Source organism: Panthera onca, chromosome E2 (assembly GCF_046562875.1).
Source record: "Panthera onca isolate mPanOnc1 chromosome E2, mPanOnc1 haplotype 2, whole genome shotgun sequence".
In the NCBI taxonomy this organism is placed as follows: domain Eukaryota; kingdom Metazoa; phylum Chordata; class Mammalia; order Carnivora; family Felidae; genus Panthera; species Panthera onca.
In genome coordinates, this window is record NC_138353.1 from 14,318,463 (window position 1) to 14,341,846 (window position 23,384).

The window sequence follows — 23,384 nt, forward strand, 5'->3', positions numbered from 1 at the left end:
GTTGAGACCTGAGAGATGAAGTGGGGGTGGGTAAAGAGAGTTCCAGGCAAAGAGAACTGTGTTGTGAAAGCCCTGAAGCAATTAAAGTATCAGTGGCTGGACTGCGGAGTGACCAAGGCAGTGGCAGGACCTGAGGCAGCAAACAGAAGCCTGCTGGGAAGAGCTTTCTAGGAAAAGGTGAGGATTAAATTAAATTAAATTAAATTAATTAATTAATTTATCTATTAAAAAAATTTTTAATGTTTATTTGTTTTTGAGAGAGAGAGAGAGAGACAGAACATCAGCAGGGGAGGGGCAGAAAGAGGGGGAGACACAGAATCCAAAGCAGGCTCCAGGCTCCGAGCTGTCAGCACAGAGCCCGACGCGGGGCTCAAACTCACAAACCACGAGCCCAAGTCGGACACTAACCGACTGAGCCACCTGGCGCCCGTATCTTATTTATTTTGCTAAAGTTTATTTATTTATTTTGAGAGCGAAAACACACAATCAGGGTAGGGGCAGAGAGAAAGAGAGAGAGAGAGAAGAGAGCGAATCCCAAGCGGGCTCTGCACTGACAGTGCGGAGCCCAATGCGGGGCTTGAGCCCACGAACCATGAGATCATGACCTGAGCTGAAACCAAGAGTCCAATGCTTAACAACTAAGCCACCCAGGCATCACAAGATAAGGATTTTGGACTCTCTCTGGAGGCCGTGGGAAACTATGGAGGGGTTTAGGCGGTGTGGCTGGACCTACCCTGTTCATGGGCAAAATGATGAATTAATCGTAGAGTAAGCAAGCCGTTGCAGCTTCAGGCAAGAAGTGATGGTGGCTTGGAGGAGGGCCGCTTCTCTAGGGACTGAAAGAAATGACAGAGAACTTCTGGAACATTCTAAAGGATCTGATAGGGGGTGAAGGAGAAGGAAGAGCTGAGTGTGACTGTCAGATTTCTCAGGGGACTGTGAAAAGCTGGAAGACAAGGGGGTCTGGTTGTCATTCTAGGAGATCCGTCAAGGGCAAGCAGGGTGAAAAAAATAGGAGTCTGGAGAGGGAATAGTATTATCTGGAAACAGCCAATATGCCAATATGATAACACATTATATTACTGTTCACAATATTTGCTGTCTCTCCTGAAGGATACCCGGTTGATACGAGGCTCGGCTGTATGACTCACAATGAAATGTGAACATGAGTGACGTTGTACCTTTTCTTTTCGTTTCTTTTTTTAACTTTCTTTTTTTTTTTTTAATGTTTATTTATTTTTGAGAGACAGAGAGATACAGAGCACCAGCAGGGAAGGGGCAGAGAGAGAGGGAGACACAGAATCTAAAGCAGGCCCCAGGCTCTGAGCTGTCAGCACAGAGCCCGACGTGGGGCTCGAACCCATGAACTGCGAGATGGTGACCTGAGCTGAAGTCGGATGCTTAACCGACTGAGCCACCCGGGCGCCCCAATGTGTATCTTTTCTGAGTGGAAGATTCAAAAGCCAGCTCACGGCTGTCCACACGTCTTTTCCCTCTGCCAGCGGATCGGCGATGTTTCAGAGGCTGCCCATGAATGAAGAGCCTGGGTGCATGAACAAAGACGTGGAGCAGAGCCCAGCCAACCCGTGTCGGACAAGGAGACACCGGTGAGTCTCTACCTTTGTTTATGTGAACCACCAGATTTGGGCTCATTTGTTTCTGCGGCATATGCTGACTACCCCTCTCCTCCTCTCGACCTTGTTCGGCGAGTGGGGGTACTAAAGAGCCTTCAGTTAGGATTGTGGGAATATCTTCGGGGAAGGAGCTGGTTTTCCTTAGGGTGAAAGTTGGAAGGAACATTCAGGGAGAGGTTTGTAGGGGTCACCGTGGAAGAGTTTGGGAAGGGTGGAGGGAGGCAGGAGATGGGCAGAGAAAGACAACGCAGAGAGCAATGCGGATGAGAGAGGGAGCCTGGGATGATGGGAGAGAGGGGGGCCTGTATTGGGGGCGATTCCCAAGGAAAGCAAGGACAGGAACCATGATGAATTTGGTCATGACGCCCCCGGGAGGGCACTGGGCTCTCAGGCTCAGAAGCACATATTTCTGTGAAAGCAGCCCCCCGGTTCCTCCCTCGGTCCCATGATGAGATACATCTGGCCCGAGTTGTTCGTCACTCCACCCTGAATGCCAGCTCTCTGTGGGATGAACAGAGGAATGAAATTTATGCATCCACGCTCTCGGGCAGATTCCCCCCATCCCCCGCCATCAGCAAAAGGCCATCTGTGAACCAGGATCAACTCTTGGCTCACGTTAGTGACTGTGGACAAGTTACCCAACCTCTCTGACCTTGGTTGCCTTAGCTTTATTTATTTATTTATTTTTTAATATTTTTTTAACGTTTATTTATTTTTGAGACAGAGAGAGGCAGAGCATGAACGGGGAAGGGTCAGAGAGAGAGGGAGACACGGAATCGGAAGCAGGCTCCAGGCTCTGAGCCATCAGCCCAGAGCCCGACGCGGGGCTTGAACTCACGGACCGTGAGATCGTGACCTGAGCTGAAGTCGGACGCTTAACCGACGGAGCCACCCAGGCGCCCCGGTTGCCTTGGCTTTAAAATGGGATGATAATAGTAGGGGCATCTGGGTGGCTCCGTCGGCTAAGCGTCCGACTTCAGCTCAGGTCACCATCTCACGGTTCACGGATTCTGTGTCTCCCTCTCTCTCTCTGCCCCTCTCCCACTCCTACTCTGTTTCTCTCTCTCAAAAATAAATAAACGTTAAAAAATTTTAAAAATAATAAAATAAAATGGGACGACAATAGCTATCTAATTCATGGGACTGTTCTCAGAACTGAATGAGACGCTAGACAGCCCTCCAGATTTTTGGCAAGTGTTTAGTCCTAATGTTAGTAATGACATCTTTGCTGGTGCCCAGTGCAGACAAATGCGTCCCTCCTCTCTGCTCGAATGCCACGCATTTTATCCAGTCTTCCTGCCCCCAGCCTTAGCAGAGAGGAAAAGGGACTTGTCCAAAGACCCAATCTAGAGCTTTCCCTACTATACTAGAGAAGGAAGTGGTTCTCTCAACTAGTGAGGAATGCAACTCAAAGAAACGTCCAGCAGGCAAGGGAGTGTATTAGTTTCCTGTTGCTGCTGTAACAAATTACTGCAAACTTAGAAGTTTCCACCAATATAAATTTATTATCTTCTAGCTTGAGAGGTCAGAAATCTGAAATGGGTCTCACTGGGCTAAAACCAAGGTGTCCCAGGGCTGCATTCCTTCTGGAAAATTGAGGGAGGGCAGAATCCATTTCCTTGCCTTTTCTAGCTTCTGGAGGCCATCTGTATTCCTTGTGTCCACCTCCACATCTTCTGACCCTTCTGCCTCCCTCTTTCACTTATAAGGACGCTGGTGGTTACTTTGGGTCCACTTGGATAATCCAAGATAATCTCTTCAGCTCAAAATCCTGAACTTCATCTCGTCTGCAAGGTTCCTTTTGCCAGGTCAGATAATACACTGGCAGGCTCCAGGGATTAGGACATGGGCATTGGGGGCGGTGGGAGGGGGGCATGATTTTACCTACCACAGAAGGCAAGTTGAAGATTGGCTCTCAGGCCTCAGAGACTTTTTATGTCCCTCCTGGTCTCCCCAGCAGTGTGCTGATCTCTTCTTTATTTCCCTCTTTTTCCCATTTATTTCAGCCCCTACAGCTCATTTTAAAATAGGTATCATCAGCTAGAGGTATTTCCTCCAAATCCCCTAATCCTTAGGAATGGTGGTCCCAGTTAACGCCCCCTCTGTTTCTGTCCACCAGAATGAGCTTGATCAGACAGGGTTTCCAGGTGGAGCCTTGTCTAGGACAGCACAGTCCAAGAGGAATTGAATGTGAGCTATAAATGTGAGTCACATATGTAATTTCAAAATTTCTAGGAGTCTCGGTTAAAGTAAAGTAAAAGGGCTCCTGAGTGGCTCAGTCAGCTGGGCGTCTGACTTCTGCTCAGGTCGTGATCTCGCGGTTCATGGGTTCGAGCCCCCAGTCGGGCTCTGTGCTGACAGCTCAGAGCCCGGAGCCTGCTTTGGATTCTGTGTCTCCCTCTCTCTCTGCCCCTCCCCCACTCACGCTCTCTCTCTCTCTCTCTCTCTCTCTCTCTCTCTCTCAAAAAATGAATAAACATTAAAAAAAATTTTTTTTAAGTATAGTAAAGGGGCACCTGGGTGGCTCAGAGGTTGAGCGTCCGACTTCTGCTCAGGTCTTGACCTCACAGTTTGTGGGTTCGAGCCCTGCGTCAGGCTGTGTGCTGACAGCTCGGAGCCTAGAACCTGCTTCAGATTCCGTGCCTCCCTCTCTCTCTCTGTCCCTCCCCCACTTGTGCTCTGTCTCTTTCTCAAAAATAAATAAACATCAAAAAAATTTTAAAAAAATAAAGTGAGAAGAAATACATGGAATTAATTTTAATAATATATTTTTGTTTAATCAAATATATAAAAAACACCATTTCAGATGCATTCAATATAGAAATTATTAATGAGATATTTTATATTAAGTCTTTGAAATCTGGCGTGTATTTTATACGTTAGCACATCTCGGTTCAGGCTAGCTACATTGCAAATGGGTAATAGCCAACCATACCGGTGGCCACCATGTTGGATGGTACAGGCCTAGAACAAAAGCTCTGCAGGGGCCCCAGGGCCTAGAACAGTCCCTGGCACAATAGGCCCTCAGATTTGTTGAATGCAGGAATTAAAGGCTTAGGTTCTTTTCCATAGTGCTGAGCAGCTGACCCACTGAAGGAACCCTGAATAGGTGGGTCATTTGCATCTAATTTGCATAACACCTCCGAGGCATTTATTCTTCCTGGTTTTTTTCTCTCTGCTGTTTCCCACTGGGTCTGTTCTTACCTGGACAACTTTGAAAAGGCTGATTAGTCCTATCTGGAAAGTAAAGGACAGAAAGGGGACTCTCCGTGAAGCCAAATCCCTGGGGACCTCTGGAGGTGGGTGGGTGAGGAAGAATGTCCCCAAACATGTCTCCCAAGGCTCTTGTGATCTGTTTCTGGTCTCTACTCATCTCCTGTCTTATCACCTTGTTATGGATTGAACTGTGTCCCCCCAACCCCCCCACCAAATTTGCTTCTTCTCTCACCCATCCTTAGTGCTGCCCTTGAACTACATTGCTGTCCTTCAGCACTGAGGATGGGTGAGAGAAGAGGCTTGTATTAGTTTTTTGTTTTAATTTTTTTAATGTTTATTTATTTTTGAGAGAGAGAGAGAGAGGGCACGTGTGCAGGAAAGGGTCAAAGAGAGAGGGACACACAGAGTCTGAAGCAGGCTCCAGGCTTCAAGCTATCAGCATTGGAGCCTGATGTGAGGCTTGAACTCACGACCATGAGATATGACCTGAGCTGAAGTCAGACGCCCAACCAACCAAGCCACCCACGTGCCCCAAAACTTGTATTAGGTTTCTGTTGCCATTTCCATAACAGAAAGACCACAGACTGGGGAGCTAAACAACAGACGTTTATGTTCTTAGAGTTCTGGAGGCTGGAAGTCCAAGATCAAATGGTCTCCTGATTCCATTGGGAAATAATGTCCAAGAGAATTGAACAGATGTTCACACAAAAACCTGTCCATGAATGTTCACAGCGGTGTTATCTGTAGTAGTCAAAGAGTGGAAATAACCCCCATGTTCATCAGTTGATGAATGGATAAACAAAATGTGGTATAAAATGAAATATTAGGGGTGCCTGTGATGAGGTTTTGGAGTAGTGGGCGTTCGGTCAAGAAAGATTTCTTGAGATGTCTTTTGGTGCAAAAAAGGTGATTTTATTTTTATTTTTAATGTTATTTATTTATTTATATTATTTTTTAAAGAATATATCTAGTCTTTTTTTCTTTTTTAACGTTTATTCATTTTTGAGAGAGAGAGAGACAGGTTTGAACTCATGAACCGTGAGATCATGACCTGAGCCGAAATCAAGAGTCAGATGCTTAACTGACTGAGCCACCCAGGTGCCCCTATGTATTTTTTTATTTTAGAAGAAAGAAGATTCTTTCTAAGAGAGTTACTAAAAATCTGAAATTGAAAAAAAAAATGATACTTGGGACACAGCGACGGATATGTGGATATTCTGTTTGGATCTACACACTGCAGGTGGGTGAGTTGTCATTTGAAAGACAGAGGTGGCAATGACAGGGATTTAGTGATCTGCCTCTCTAGGCGACACAGAGAGTTTGAATTCGCATAACAGATGTCAGAACTGCTTTCACTTCGGTAAAATGGGTGATAGCCAAGATGTGGGTTGGGTAGATACACCATAGGCTCCAGTCCCACGAACCAAGGAGCCTCTGCTCTTGGCAATGGCACCCTAGCCCTAGAGTTTTCAGACCCTGCACCTCCCCCCCCCACCATGCAAGTTGCTGCCACCTGATCCTGATGAGATGGGCTGACCCACGGCTAGTGAATGGTTTCATCTGTTTCCAGTGAAGCTTTCATACAAGGTGCCTAACATGGCGGAACCTGGGCCTCACTGATCTTACGGAGTGGGTTGTATGGGCTATTTTATTGTCAGCCTGCTAAGACAGTGCTGGGACAAGTCCTGTTTCCACGAGGCACACTCCATGACAGTGAGTTGTGGGATGGAGACCTAGAGCTCTCCATGACGGTGTGACTGACGTCTCTAGTGACTGTGAATGGCCAAACTGGCTGTGATGGATGAATTGTAGCCCCCCCCCCCCCATTATGTGTTCAAGTCCTAACCTAAGCATGGGACAGATAGGTCTTTACAGAGGTATCAACTTAGAATGAGGTCATTAGGGTGGTGCCCTAACCCAGTATGGCCGGTGTCCTTAGAAGAAGAGGAGATTTGGGGGCGCCTGGGTGGCTCAGTCGTTCGAGCATCCGACTTCGGCTCAGGTCATGATCTCATAGTTCGCGGGTTCCAGCCCCTCATCGGGCTGTCTGCTGTCGGCACAGGGCCCGCTTCGGATCCTCTATTCCCCCTCTCTCTTTGCCCCTCCCCTGCACGCGCTCTCTCTCTCAAATATAAATAAACATTTAAAAAAAGAAGAAAAGCAGGAGATTCGGACACAGGCACACACAGAGGGAAGAGGATGCGAAGAGGCAGGTAGAAGATTCTGGAACAGATCCTTCCCTCCCAGCCCTCAGAAGGAACCAACCCTCCTGACACCTTGCCTTTGGACTTGCAGCCTCCAGACCTGGGAGACAACACATTTCTGTTGTGTGAGACTCCCAGCCTGTGGCACCTTGTAACGGCACCCCCAGAAAACTAGTACACTGGCCTTGTGGCAAGGTGACATCTGTCAGCTGTGGTCACCAGGGTTGGTGACCCTCCTGTCACCCAAGAACTGCTCCTTCTTCCTTAGTCTCAGTCCTCGCCAGGATGGTGCTGGCACGGGTCTGACCGCAAGCTTCTCCTTTTATAGCAAAGGCACTGTGGTCTCTGCTACTGCTAGGTCTCTGAGGGTTCTAGATCACCCCCAAATGCAGCAGCTGAGGCACGGCTGGGCCCCACGGTCACACAGCCTTGCAGCTGCATGCTTGGGGAAAGGAATGTGGGAAGCACTGCAAATCAGCAGGGCCTGGGCCGTTGACCCGAAACCTAGAGGGGCGACTTGGCATTACTACTCCTTCGAGCGGCATTTGCTATTATGAAACCCGAGGCCAGCACTTGACCCCACTTCATCAGCGCTTTCCTATGTGGTGTGACCCCAAGGTCTGGGAAAGTTACTCTGGTTTTTCAAACAGTGCAGCAGGAGTCAAGAGAGATAGTGTGGTGTGGCTGAATGACTCTTTGTGTGTGTGTGTGTGTGTGTGTGTGTATTTTGAGAGAGAGCGTGAGCAAGCAGGAGAGGGACAGAGAGAGGGACAGCATCCCAAACAGGTTCTGCACCATCAGCACAGAGCCCGATGCAGGGCTCGAACTCAGGGACCATGATCAGGACCTGAGCTGAAATCGAGAGTCGGATGCTTAACCGACTGAGCCACCCAGGTGCCTCTGACTAGCTCTTCCCTGGGTCCTTCTTTTGGAGAACATTTGTTCCTGGGGGATGCACAAGATGTAGCAGAGCTAGCTGGTCAGAGGGGGTGCATTCCGGGGGAGACGGAGCTGCCCCAGAACAGTTTACGGAGACACAAGGAGTCTGAAGTCACGGTTAATCACTGAACACATCACTGCTTTTAGTTCTTCCAACTACGAAGTAAGGGGCGCCTGGGTGGCTCAGTCAGTTAAGCGTCCGACTTCAGCTCGTGTCATGATCTCGCGGTTCATGAGTTCCAGCCCCGCGTCGGGCTCTGTGCTGACAGCTCAGAGCCTGGAGCCTGCTTCAATCCTGTGTCTGTGCCTCCCTCTCTCTCTCTGCCCCTCCCCTGCTCACGCTCCGTCTCTCTCTCAAAAACAAATAAAACATTTTTAAAAATAAAGAAAATAGCTCCAACAGTGACCATTTAAATTCTGTCTGAAGCCTCAAGCCCTGTGCTCCGGACCTAACGCACATCACCTCACTTAATCCTCACTGGGATGGATGACGTAGGAACCCTCTTTACCGTCGCCCCTGTTCTGTGGGAAGAGCAGGCAGGCCCCTGGCAGTTCAGTCACTCACAGGAGGCCACAGATTGGGCAGCTGCCCAGCAGAACAGTCTGACTCCAGAGCGCCCACTGCCACCCACTGCCCTCCGCCTTCTGTCCGTGAGTCAGCTGAGACTCAGGTAACCACAGACTTGCTCAAGGTTAAAATAATAATCATCCGGCGCTGCCTTGGAGCTCAGTCTTCTCCAAAGTGCTACCGTGGGCGCCTGGGTGGCTCAGTCCATTAGGCGTCCGACTTCAGCTCAGGTCATGACCTCATGGTTTGTAAGTTCGAGCCCCGCTTTGGACCCTCTGTCTCTCTCTCTCACTGCCCTCCCACTCACACTCTCTATCAAAGATAAACATTAAAAAAAAAAAAAAGTAGCACAGTAGAGAGAAAAAAAAATCACTCTTAACCACAAACCACACCAGGAGCTTAATTAATAGCCTTTGAGTTTAAAAACAAGCTTAGGAGGGGCACCTGGCTGGCTCAGTTGGCAGTGTGAGACTCGATCTCTGGGTTGTCGTGGGTTCACACCCCACACCAGGTACAGAGATTACCCCAAAACAACAACAAAAAACTGGGCTTAGCAAACTACTGTTGAATCTTTTAAATCATCAGATATGATTTTATAAACCATCTCTAATTTTCAAACCAACATTGCTTTTCCTGGATGGAATTCATCTAAAAATGTTTCAGGCCTTAGAAAGAATTCAGGTATAAATATCTTTAACAGGAAAGAAAAACTAGCAAGTTTCATTAGCACGGGCAGTCTTATCATCCTTTTTCTCCTCGGGTGTTAGAAGCTTGAGAACAGTAAATACTGTGGAATTCAAAAATACATTTGCTTTGAGATTTTCTTTGGCCTTCAAATCCAGCTAAGACTTCATCGATTGAAAACTAACCCCCGTTTTTAAAAGGGGGAAGCACATGTTCTGATCCGACGTTTTCCTCTAAAACATCAGGGTTTATGTCCTTTTCACTCAGATGGGGGAATAGCATATTCAAAGCATCGCGCCTTGAGAATGTGATTCGCTTTAGGAATCTTGAAGATTCGTATATCTCTGGGATATAAAGTTCAGGAAAGGGGATGAGGCTAGACTGTAACAGAAAGTAACTTTCACGAACTGTTCATGCTGCACGAAATTGGCTGGTAGGCAGCGAAAAGGATAAATTCTGTGACTTTGTCTACTCATGGCCCTACTCTCAATACTGGTCACTGGGGGCGCCTGGGTGGCTCAGTCGGTTGAGCTGAGTGTCCAATTTCAGCTCAGGTCATCATCTCACACTTCGTATTCAGAGCCTCCCTGCCCTCTCCGGGCATGCACCCTCAGCCCAGAAGCCCTTAGAAGGTCTGAGTGAGGCTCACTACCTAGGCATGATTGCTTGTCATTGGCCTTTGGGGATTAACTCAACCTCCAGTCTCTCTTCCCTTCCCGGAGGTCAGAGTTCTCCAAGGTGGTTCTCTGACAAACAGCTCTCATCCTAGGGGCTTTCTAGAAGTCACCCCATTAACCTAAACCCAGATGTGGTTGAAACAGGCTTGTTACGAAAAACAAAAGATGCTCCTTTCTCTTTATCACTCTTACCACCTAGGAAATCCAAGGGTTTTAGGGACTCTGTCTGGAAAGGGGACAAAGATCCAATATCTGCTTCTCGCTACAAATCACAAAGGCACCGGCACCTATTGCAAAGCTTCTGGCAAGAGTCTGAAACGATTGGTTTTCCCTGTGTGTAACGTGCTCTTGATGGCACCCCCAGGATGGACGGAAGAGAACCAGGGAGACCATGATGAGTCAGGATCAATGATGAAGTTACTCTCTCTGGGCTCCAAACCCACCCTCCTCTGCTCCGCACTGTGATGCTGAGCCGGGAAACCACGTTTCTGCTTTGCCAGATGGTTCTCTGTGAGATCCTGGCAGTAGGGCTTGCTAGACTGCACAAGTCGGGTGATCAACTCGTTCCAGTTTGCCCAGGACTTTCCCAGCATTAGCGCTGGAAGTCCTGCCTCCCAGGAACCTCTTCCCGGGAGGGCTGGACACCCCACGCAGAAGGAACTTGCCTGCTGCTCTGGTGTGAGCTCCCCCAGCAATGCTTCTTCCCTGTGGTGGCGGCCACGGCAGGAGCACCCGAGTCCAGTGTGTAGTGTGCTAGCATGTGGAAACTCAGTTTTATCACAAACATCAGCACCAGGCGGCTGGTGCCCTCTCTTCTGTGCCCCCCAGCTCTAGCGGGGCTAGCTATGGTATATGGTATACCGGGCCGCGGTTCTCAGAGTGAGGTCCCCCCTCCCAACAGGGGTCAGCATCACCTGGGAGCTTGTTGGACATGCAGAGTTTCAGGCCCCACCCCAGGCCCATCAGAGACCCCTACTCAGGCCCGGCAGTCTGTGTTTTAATTTAATCTGGGGGAGGGACAGAGGGAGGGAGAGAGAGAATCCCAAGCAGGCAGCGCAGAGCCTGACTCAGGGCTCGAACCCACGATTGGTGAGATCATGACTTGAGCCAGAATCAGGAGTTGGGCACTCAGCTCACTGAGCCACCTGGGAACCCTAGAGTCTCTCTGTTAAAGTAGCTGGTGTAGTTTCTGTCTCCTCACTGGACTCTTATGGGTCCAGAGCTTGCTGCCATAATACAGCTTAAATGTGAAGATTGTCCAAACCAGAGCAGTGGGAGTGAGGTGAAGAAGTGACAGAAGGTATTTAAAATTTTTTTTAACGTTTATTTATTTTTGAGACAGAGAGAGACAGACTTCATAAATACTGGAATACCATGGATTCCTCTAAAAATGTGGCTTTATGCTTTAAGTGTAAAGTTGGAAGTTATCATAACACCAAAAGTAGTATGCTATTTGGAAGATATTTAGCTTCACAAATAAATTAGCTGTAGGTATTGAGACAGAGAGAGACAGAGCATGAACAGGGGAGGGTCAGAGAGAGAGAGAGAGAGGGAGACACAGAATCGGAAGCAGGCTCCAGGCTCTGAGCTGTCAGCATAGAGCCAGATGCAGGGCTCGAACTCATGGACCGCAAGATCATGATCTGAGCCAGAGTCAGACGCTTAACCAACTGAGCCACCCAGGCGCCCCGATGGAAGGTATTTAAAAGGCCTGATTAGGGGTACCTGGGTGGCTCAGTTGGTTAAGGTTCTGACTTGATTTCGGCTCCGGTCATGGGTTCGAGCCCAACATTGGGCTCTGTGCTTTTTTTTTTTTTTTTTTTAAATACTGGGTGTATGTGTGTGTGTGTGTGTGTGTATTTATACATATATAAATAGTGTATTTTCAGAGAGAGAGAGAGCACAAGCAGGAGAGGGGCAGAGAGAGGGAGAAAGAGAATCTCAAGCAGGCTCCATGCTGTCAGCACAGAGCCAGATGCAGGGCTCGAACTCACGGACCGCGAGATCATGACCTGAACCAAAATCAAGAGTTGGACACTTAATCGACTGAGCCACCCAGCCACCCCATCAAGATTCTCTTTTATATTGCTTCTTTTGATGAATTTTTGGAAAGTCTAGGCATAGTTTGGAAAATGTATCCGGTTCCCAGGTCATTAGGAGACTCAGCAGTGTTTCCTTGTATTATGGGAGGGTTGTAGTTTTTTGCTTATAACTTTGATACACTTCGAATGTAAGGTGGTATCCAGTGTGAGGAGTGATTCCAGCTTTCCCCTGGGTTGTCTATTTGTTCCAACACTAGTAAGTTAGATATGTGCCCAAAGTCCTTTCCTAAATTAAAAAAAAGGTTATATTATCATACAAATGTACATGAACAATTGGTTCTATTTCTGGATTTTATAAATTTTCCCTTGATCTGTATGCTTATTCGCACACCAATACCACATTGTTTTACATGGGTTTTAATGTCTGGTAGAGCTATTCCTTTGTTTTCTCCTCCTCCTCCTCCTCCTCCTCCTCCGCCTGTTGTACTCCCAAATAAACCTCATAATCAAGTTGTTTGGGTCTAGGAAAAAGCCCTGATGACATTTTTATTAGGGTTGTGGTACATTTATAAACTAACTCAGGGGAATTGACCTATTTATAATGTTGGCCGCAGCTTTGTTTCCATCCTTGGGGTCCAGGCGCCATCTGGTGGCCAGTGTGCACAACAGCAACATTTTCTCTTAAAAAGACACTCAAAGCCATCAACGTTTATTATTATCACACACACTTTCTATGGGTCAGGTAGTGGGGAGGCTTTGCTGGACGGTTCTGGCTCAAAGCCCTGGCAGTGAAGACATTTTCCAGGGCTGCAGTCATCAGACGGCATGATTGGGGCTGGGGGATCCCCTTCACACACGTGGAAGACAGTGCTGGCTGTTGGTGGGAGGTCTGTTCTTCAGCATGTGGCCCTCTCCGGAGTGTCCTCATGACGTGCATCTGGTGGACCCAGAGACAGTGAGGTGGGTACTGCAATGCTAGATGATTTTAGATTTGGAGGAAAGTTGCAGATAATACAGAGAGTTCCCATTTGTCTCCTCCCCTTGCTCCTGCTGATATTAACACTATAGTACAATGATCAAAACCAGGAGATTAGTTGCTCCTGGGTGGCTCAGTTGGTTGAACATCTGACTCTTGATTTCAGCTCAGGCCGTAGTCTCATGGTTTGTGAGTTCAAGCCCCATGTCGGGCTCTGTGCTAGCAGCTTGAAATCCTCTCTTTCTCCCTCTCTCTTTGCCCCTCCCCCCCAAATAAATAAATAAACTTAAAAAACAAAACAAACAAAAAACCCCAGGAGATTAGCACTGTTATTATTATTATATTATTATTAACAAAGTATACTGTTAACTAAACTGCCAACCTGATTTGAATTTCGACAGTCTTTCCACTGATGCCTTTTTCTGTTCCGGGATTGAACCCAGGATTCCACACTGCAGTTAGTTGTCCTGTCTCCTGGGCTCCCTATAGTCTATGACAGTTCCTCTGTATCTCCTTGCCTTTCATGACTTTGACACTTTTGAAGAGTACAGCTGCTTTGTAGAATGTCCCTAAAGTTGGGGACTGTCTGCTATCTTTTAGGTTGAACTGAATTATGCATTTTTGCCAAGAATACCATATGAATGATTTTGCGTTCTTCTCAGTGAATTATATCCGGGGCTTCCTGGTGTCCGTGTGTCTTATTATTGGTGATGCTGACTTTGATCACTTGGTTACAGTGCTGTCTGCTCTGCTTCTCCAGTATAAAGTTACTGTTTTTCCCTTTGTAATTTTTTTTAACGTTTATTTATTTTTGAGACAGAGAGAGACAGAGCATGAACGGGGGAGGGTCAGAGAGAGAGAGGGAGACACAGAATCTGAAACAGGCTCCAGGCTCTGAGTTGTCAGCACAGAGCCCGACGCGGGGCTCGAACCTACGAAGCGTGAGATGATGACCTGAGCTGAAATTGGACACTCAGCTCAACCGACTGAGCCACCCAGGCGCCCCTCCCTTTGTAATTAATAAGTGTATTAAGGAAGATACTTTGAGACTATACAAATATTGTTTCCTCATACTTTTGCCCGGTAATATTAGCATCCATCTGTGGATCTTGTCTGTAGTGCTTATTAGTGGTTTATTTGCCTAATAGAGATATTTCGATTGCTGTTTCCTTCTACGTTTATTTTATTAAAAATTTTTTTAATGTTCATTTTTGAGAGAGAGAGAGACAGAGCGCAAGCAGGGGAGGGGCAGAGAGAGGGAGATACAGAATCTGAAACAGGCTGCAGGCTCCACACTGTCAGCACAGAGCCCAACGCGGGGCTTGAGCTCACGAACCACAAGATCATGACCTGAGCTGAAGTTGGACGCTTAGCCAACTGAGCCACCCGGGCTCCCCTGTTTAAGTCAATTTTATTGCAGTATAATCCACAGACAGGAGAAAGCACAATTATAAATACATTGACCATTATAAGGTCAGTGCATTTTGCCCAATGTATACATTCATGTAACCAACACTACAGTCAAGATATAAAACATTTACACCATCCCGAAATGTTCTGTCATGTTCCTTTGCAGTCAATTGCACCTTCTTTCCCAGCTACAGGCAACTAGGCAAACATTGATCTGCTTTCTGTCACTATAGATTAATTTTGACTCTTCTAGAATTTCATATAAGTGGAATCATACAATACGTGCTCTCTTGTGCCTGGCTTATTTGTTCAGCAAAATGTTTTTTTGAGATTTATTGTAATTGTGTCAGTTGTCCATTCTTGAGCAGAATTCTGTTCAATCATATCATTGTTCATTGCTGAACAGTGTTCTATTCTGCGACTCTACCATAATTTATTTATCTAGTCACTGAGTTGTTTCCAACTTTTGGCTATTATGAACAAAGTTCCTATGAACATCATGTATAAGTCTTTGTACGGACGTACTTTTTCATTTCTCTTGGATAAATACATAGAAGCAAAATTGTTGAGTAATTATATTTCATAAGAAATTGCTGAACTATCCCCCAAAGTGGGTGTTAGCATTTCACACTCCTGCCCGCAGTACAGGAGAGGTCCAGTGCTTCCTGATCAATTTTAACAATTTCCTTCCTTTCAATTTTAACAATTTGAGTAGTTATATAGTGATATCTTACTGTGGTTTTATGTTTCCTGATGTCTGATGGTGTTGAACATTTATTCAAATGTTCATTGACCATTTATTTTTGGGAAGTGACTGATATTTTGCTCATTTTAAAACGGAGTTGTTTGGGGCGCCTGGGTGGCTCGGTCGGTTGAGCGTCAGACTTCGGCTCAGGTCATGATCTCGCGGTCCGTGAGTTCGAGCCCCGCATCGGGCTCTGTGCTGACAGCTCAGAGCCTGGAGCCTGTTTCAGATTCTGTGTCTCCCTCTCTCTCTGCCCCTCCCCTGTTCATGCTGTCTCTCTCTGTCTCAAAAATAAATAAACGTTAAAAAAAGTTAAAAAAATAAATAAATAAAACGGAGTTGTTTGTATTCTTATATATTTCAAGAGTTGTTTATATATTCTGGATACAAGTTAATGTGAATATTTCCTTCCAGCCTGTGGTTTCTTTTCCTTCCTTCCTCCTTCCTTCCCTCCTTCTTCCTCCTTCCTTCCTCCTTCCTTCTTTCCTTTCTTTCTTTAAAAAAAAAGGTTTTTTAATGTTTATTTATTTTTGAGGGAGAGAGACAGAGAGACAGACAGACAGAGTTTGAGTGGGGGAGCGGTAGAGAGAGGGAGACACGGAAACTGAGCTGTCAGCACAGAGCCCAACGCCGGGCTCAAACTCACAAACAGTGAGATCATGACCTGAGCCGAAGTCAGACTCTTAACAAACAGAGCCACACAAGTGCCCCATAATTTTTATTTTAAAAATAATATTTTAAAGAAATTAATGATGACAAAAACCGCTTTTACGTTTACCTACATTTTTCCCATTTGCAGCTTACATTTTTTGTGTAAATCTAGGTTTCCATCTGATATCATTTTTCTTCTATTTGAAGAACTTCCTTTAACTTTCCTTCCAGTAAAGATCTGTTAGTGGTAAATTCTCTTATTTTGTTCATCAGAGAAGGTCTTTATGTTATTTTTATTTTAGAGAGAGAGAGAGAGAGAGAACGAGCATGCACAAGTGGGGGAGCGGGACAGAGAGAGAGAAAGGGAGAATCAAGAAGACTTCATGCTTAGGGCACCTGGGTGGCTCAGTCAGTTTCAGCTCAGGTCACGATCACACAGTTCATGGGTTCAAACCCCTCGTCAGGCTCTGTGCTGACAGCTCAGAGCCTGGAGCCTGCTTTGGATTCTGTGTCTCCCTCTCTCTCTGCCCCTCCTCCATTCGTGCTGTCTCTCTTTGTCTCAAAAATAAATAAACATTAAAAAAAAATTAATTTGCATATATTTTTATGCATTTGACATTTTCCTGTTCTGAGGTCATTACAGTCCCCAGGAAAACACTTATCTTTGTTGTCTTGTTATTTCTGTGCCAGCTTCCAGCACAGATGAGATTTATAAAAGTTCCAGGCTCTTGCTTGCTCGACCTGATGTCTTTTCTTCCCCCATAAATCTTATAGCAGTATAACATTCATAAGGAAAGAAGCCCAAATCATAAGTGTACCGACTTATATTTTCACAATTTGCACTTTCTGATGAAATCAAAACCGAGATTAAGAACAGACTAATGCCAATATCCCAGGATCCAATTTTATGCCATAATGAAGCCACTAATCCCAGAAGTAACCACTACCCAGATTTCTTTTTTTTTTAATGTTTTATTTTATATTTGTGAGAGAGAGAGTGAGCCGGGGAAGAGCAGACGGAGACAGAATCTGAGGAAGCTCCAGGCCCCAGGCTCTGAGCTGTCAGTACAGATCCTGATGCGGAGCTTGAACTCGTGAGCAGTGAGATCATGACCTGAGCCAAAGTCGGATGCTTAACCAACTGAGCCACCCAGGAGTCCCAAGGAGATTCTTTAAAAAATTAAAAATAGAACTACTACACAATCCAGCAATTCCACTTCTGGGTATGCCTTAAAAAAAAAAAAAGTTAAATCACTATCTTGAAGAGGTGCATTACATTTACATGTGCATTACAACATTTACAATAGCCAAGAAGTGGAAATGATCTATGCATCCATCATCGGATGGAGGGATAAAGAAAACGTGGTATTTCATACCACGTGGAGCCCCTCCACTACCCAGATTTCTAACACTATAGGTTAGTATGACTGTATTCCAGCTCTGTGTAGATGGAGTCAAGCAGTATGTACATTGCACCTGACTTCTGTGGTTCAACATTGTGACTCTGCACTTGATCTTAGCCAAAAGGCCGAGAAGCGGTCAACATTGTGACTCTGAAACTCACATGTTATTGTGTGTAGTTGAGGGTTTTGTGGGGGTTTTTTAAAGATTTTTTTTTGGTTTTTATTTCTAAGTAATCTCTACACCAAAGGCGGGGCTCAAACTCATGACCCCAAGATCAAAGTCCCATGCTCTACTGACTGAGCTAATCCGGCACCCCTGTAGTTGAAGTTCTTTTATTCTCATATCTGCGTATTCTTCCATTGTGTGAATACAAGGCAACTTAATCCTTCTAGCGTACATGTTCATTCGGCTTGTTTCCAGACTTGGCTATTAGAGTAGGGCTGTGGTAAATACGTTTGTACATGTCTTTTGGGACATTTATACATGAAATTCTTCTGAGAATATAGCGAAAAGTGCCGCCTTGTTTGGAAGGCATATTTTAGCTTTCACAGACAATACCAAACAGTTTTCCAGAGTGGTTGTAACAATGAATTGATATTTCCACCAGCATTGTATGAGGATTCTGTTGCTCCAAATAGTCCCCCAGCAAGGGCAACTGGGTGGCTCAGTTGGTTGAGTGCCTGACTCTTGATTTTGGCTCAATCATGATCCCAGGGCTGTGGGATGGAGCCTCGCATGGGGCTCCGTGCTGAGTGTGGAGCCTGCTTGAGATTCTTTCTCTCTCTCCCTCTGCCCTTCTCCCCTGCTTGTGTGTGCTCTTTCTTTATACAATTAAATATATATATATATATATTATATAAATATATATATAATGTATGTAATAAATAAATGTATATGTAATATGTATATACATTCCCCCGACATTTGATATTGTCTGTTTTCCCCCCATTTTGGCCATGCTGATGAGTGTGTAGTGATATCACACTGTGATTTTAATTTTCATTCCCCTGTGACTACTGAAGTTAAGACTCTTTATGCTTGTTGGCCTCTTGGCTGTCTTCTTTTATGACGTTCTTTTTCAAAATGTTGCCTTGTTTTTCTATTGATTACCTCTCTTTTTCTTATATATTGTTAAGAGGTCTTCACATAGTCTCAGTATGAATCCATTGTATCTTCTCCCATTCTTTCTTATCCATGTATATTATAAATAGAATTTCTTCTTTTTGGGGGGCGGGGGCACCAAATTACTTAATTGAAGGAATGGTACAAATGAAAGAAGTTAGGTAGATGTTTTGGCAGAATTTCTTAATTTTAAAGTAGTCCGTTGTATTATTTTTCCCTTTAAGTTTGTGCCTTTGGTTTCCTGTTGAGCAAATCTTTGCATACTCCAAGGTCATGATCATAGTCTTATCTGCTTCCATCTAAAACTTTCTTGTTTATGCATATATATATATATATATATATATATGCGTATATATATATGACATGTGTGGTCTCATTGTTGTGGGTGAGGTAGACATCAAAGACTTTCTTTTCTTATGGATACCCAACCCATCCAAGCACCATTTTTGTACCCCCAGTGCACTTCCATGTCTCTTCTGTCATAAATCAGGTGGGATATACTTGCAGGTAAGTTCGTAGACTTCTCCACTCTTTTCCATTGCTCTATTTGTCTATCCTTGTACCGCAGTCGTGCTATCATAATTATAATGGCTTTGTAATAGACCCTCCAGCTTTGTTCTTTTTCTTCAGTTTTGCCTTAGCCATTCTTTGCTCTTTTCGTTTCCACATACATTTTTAGAATCAGCTTATAGATCTTCATGAATAATCCTGCTGGAATTTTGCCTGGGGTTGCATTGATGTATATGTCGATTTAGGAGAATTGATGTTCTAAAATGGAGATTTCAATCCATAAACATAGTATACCCCCCATTTATTTGGTTCTTAGTTCATTTTTCTCAGGAATGGTTTGTGGTTTTCAGTGTGGAAGTCTTACACATTATTAGATATTTTCCTAGATATTTGACGTTTTTGATGCTATCTTAAATGGCATAACTTTTTTAAGAAGATATTTTTAAGGTCATCTCTAAACCCAATGTAGGGCTCAAACTTACAACCCTGAGATCAAGAGTCACATGCTCCACTGACTAAGCCAGTCAAGCACTCCTAAATGGCATCACTTTTAAAGTTTCTTTGTTGGTAGTTTTTAGAAAGTACATAGAAATAAAATCAGCTTTGGGGCGCCTGGGTGGCGCAGTCGGTTAAGCGTCCGACTTCAGCCAGGTCACGATCTCGCGGTCTGTGGGTTCGAGCCCCGCGTCAGGCTCTGGGCTGATGGCTCGGAGCCTGGAGCCTGTTTCCGATTCTGTGTCTCCCTCTCTCTCTGCCCCTCGCCCGTTCATGCTCTGTCTCTCTCTGTCCCAAAAATAAATAAAAAACGTTGAAAAAAAAAAAAGAAAGAAAGAAATAAAATCAGCTTTGACTCTGAATCCAGCAACATTGCTAAATTATGGTATGTACCTTTAGATTCCATTTTATTTTCCATGTGCATGACCATGTTATCTGTGAATAATAACAAGTTTATTTATTTTCACCCAATCTATGTCTTTTATACATGTGTCTTGCCTTAAATGCATTGGGTAGAACCTCAACAAAGTGATGAGGGTGGGCATCCTTGCTTAATTCTGATCTTAGTGGGGAAAGCTTTCAATTTTTTACCCTTAATTATAATAATTCATCATTAATTGTGATTTGCTGTAGAAATTTTATTTTTTTAAAGTTTATTCATTTTTGAGAGAGTTGAAATCAAGAGTCAGATGCTTAAGCAACTGAGCCATCCAGGCACCCCTGCTGCTGTAGAAATTTTAGATGTTAGGGGCGCCTGGGTGGCGCAGTCGGTTAAGCGTCCGACTTCAGCCAGGTCACGATCTCGCGGTCTGTGAGTTCGAGCCCCACGTCAGGCTCTGGGCTGATGGCTCGGAGCCTGGAGCCTGTTTCCGATTCTGTGTCTCCCTCTCTCTCTTCCCCTCCCCCGTTCATGCTCTGTCTCTCTCTGTCCCAAAAATAAATAAATAAATAAATAAATAAAAAGAAATTTTAGATGTTATTGTAAGAATAAGGAACTTTTCTTCTCTTCTTAGTTTGCTAAGGATTTTACATTTTTAAATTTCTTGAACAAACCCTATTTGGTTTTGATATGTTTTTAATTTTTTTGTGATTTATTGGGATTTCTTTTTTTCTTAAATGTTTATTTATATTTGCGAGAGAGATGGGGGGCAGAGAGACAGGGAGACAGAGGATCCAAATCAGGCGCTGCACTGACAGCGGAGAGCCCCGTGTGGGGCTCAAACTCATGAACTGTGAGATCATGACTTGAGTTGAAGTCAGACACCTAACTGACTGAGTCACCCAAGCACCGCAATTTATTGGTATTTCTTTTTTATATATATTTAATTTTTTAATGTTTATTTATTTGAGAGAGAGAGAGAGCAGGAGCAGGGTAGGGACAGAGAAAGAGACACACACACAGAATCCAAAGCAGGCTCCAGGCTCTGAGCTGTCAGCACAGAGCCCAACACGGGGCTTGAACCCACAAACTGTGAGATCATAACCTGAGCCGAAGTTGGACACTTAACTGACTGAGCCACGTAGGCACCCATCATTGGTATTTCTATAAGGACTTTTACATCTGTTTACGAGGTGCAATAAAAACCTTCCTGCTTAGAATTCAGTCTCCAAATCTCATGAAACTAGAAAAGGGCTATCACATCAAGCCTAAACAAATTAGAAGGAAAGAAATAATAAAGGGCAGAAATCAGTGAAGTAGAAACAAATGTACAATAGAGAAAAACTACATCAAAAATCTTACTACTTATGAAATTGGTTAGTGCAAAACAAAAAGAGAGGAAACACAAATGAACAATATCAGGAATGAAAAAGGAGGCATTAATATAGATTATACAGACATTAAAAATGTAAGGTATTATGAAAAATGTTAAGGAGGTAAATTGGACAATCAGGTGAAATAGACAAATTCATTGAAAAAACTTTGCAAATTCACTAGTGGAAGAAGACACAGAAAATCTGAGTAGTCTGTTTAAAAATTTATCATATCTTGGGGTGCATGGGTGGTTCGGCTAAGCGACTGACTCTTAATTTTGGTGCAGGTCATAATCTCATGGTTGATGAGTTCAAGCACCGCATTGGGCTCTGCACTGACAGCACAGAGTCTGCTTGGGATTCTGCCTCCCTCTCTCTCTGCTCCTCCCCATCTTTTGTCTATTTCTCTCTCAAAATAAATAAAAATAAACTTAAAAAAAAAAAGTATCGTATCTCATGGTTCTTGGAATCAATCCCTGCCATCAGGCTTGTGCTCACAGCATGGAACCTGCTTGGGGTGTTCTCCCTCCTCTCTCTCTCTCTGCCCCTCTCCCAACTCATGCCCCCCCTTTCAAAATAAATAAACTTAAAACAATAAAAGTTTATCATAAAGAAAACCCTATGTCTAAACACAATGGAAGAAATTGCATCAATCTTGCAAAAATTCCCGCAGAAAACATAAAAGGGGAACACTTCCCAACTTTTTTGTGTGTGTCTGGAATAAACTTGATTCTGAAATCTCATGAGGATATTAAAGAAAACAATATAGACCAGCTGTCATAATCACAGATGCAAAAATATTTAACAAAATATTAGCAAATCAAATCCAGTGATATATAAAAGGATATTACATCATGAGCAAATGAGGTTTGTTCCAGGAATGAAATGTATTTTTAACATTCAATGCATTTTACCACACTAATGAAGAAAAACAAAAATTATACAATCCTCTTGGTAAATAAAAAAGTAAAGAACATTTGACAATACGCAAGACCCATTTATGATGAAACCTGTAGAAAACTGAAACCAGAGGGCAACTTCCTGAGTCTGTTGAGGGATATCTCTTCACGTCCCCCCGCCCCCACCCCGCCCAACAAATCAACAAACACCATACTCAATATCAAAATGTTTAAATGATCCCCCTAACAGTAGGGTTAAAACAAAGATGTCTGCTGTTACAACCTCTATTTGAAATTTTACTGGAGGTCCTAGCTATTGAAATAAGGTGAGAAAAAGAAGTAAAAGACATACGAATTAGAAAAGACTGAAACTGTTATTACTTGCAAATCATATACTTGCTTTGGGTTTTCTAGGTACACAATCCACATAAATTTAGAATTCATGGATTTAGCAATGTTGTTATGTATATGTCAATAAATAAAAGCCTACTGTACTTCTGTATACCTGCGATAAGTAAGAAATAGAAGACATCATACCATTTACATTAAAATACGACAAATACCTTAGAATGAATCTAACAAAATGAACAAGTCCACTACACTGAAAAACACAAGATTCCTGTAAGAAATTAAAGAAGCCCTAAATAAGAAAGAATATAGCATTCATGGGCTAGAAGGCTCAATATTGTAAATATATAAAAATTTCTCCAAATGTGTTTAATGCAGTACTGATTAAAAATTACAGAAAATTTTGTGGAAATTGACAAGCTGATTCTAAAACTGCATTCTGAAAATGCAAAGGGCCCCAAATCACCAAGGTAAATTTACAGAAGAATAATAAAGCTGGAGGACTTTTGCTGCCATTTTTAAAGATCTGTTATAGAGTTACAGTGTTTAAGACAGTGAGATACCAACGCAAGGACAAATGGAGCAGTGGAACAGAACAGAGTCCAGTAATAGGCTCATACATATGTGGTGACTTGATTTTATGACAATCTACTGCAATGCAATGATGCTGCCCCAAATCCATTCCAGATAGTTGGAGACTCTGCAATGTAAAATAAAAATTTTAGAGGGAACGGAGAATACCTTCTTGACCTTGGAAGACACAAAGATATTTTCAACAGGACACAGGAAACATTAACCGTAAAATTAAAATATTGCAAGTTGTAATATATTAAAATCAAGAACAGTTTTCATCAAATAACATTAAGGGAGTGAAAAATCAACTCAAAGAATGAGAGAAGATATTTTCAATAGATATTATATATATATATATATATATATATATATATATATATATATATATATATAGCTGATATGGGATTTATATCCACAATATATGAAAAAAACTTCTAAAAATCAGTAAGAGAAATGCATCTCAAAAGAAAAAAGGGGCCAAAAATGCGCTAAGCCACTTCACTAAAGAGGATAGTCTACAGGTCAGTAAACACGG

General features: G+C 43.8%; 1 protein-coding gene across 2 annotated transcripts in view; it reads left to right on the plus strand.

The window, feature by feature from the left end:
* The first annotated feature begins 455 nt into the window (after positions 1 to 455).
* The window catches only part of LOC132690555 (uncharacterized), a 48,131-nt gene continuing 25,202 nt past the window's right edge, over positions 456 to 23,384 (plus strand). The window contains exon 1 of one of the 2 annotated variants that reach the window (XM_078438426.2): positions 456 to 1,607. In XM_078438426.2, the coding sequence (XP_078294552.2) occupies positions 1,513 to 1,607 (95 nt within the window). In that variant the 5' untranslated portion in view covers positions 456 to 1,512. The remainder of the gene's footprint in view (positions 1,608 to 23,384) is intronic. The other variant, XM_078438427.2, reaches the window with a different exon arrangement.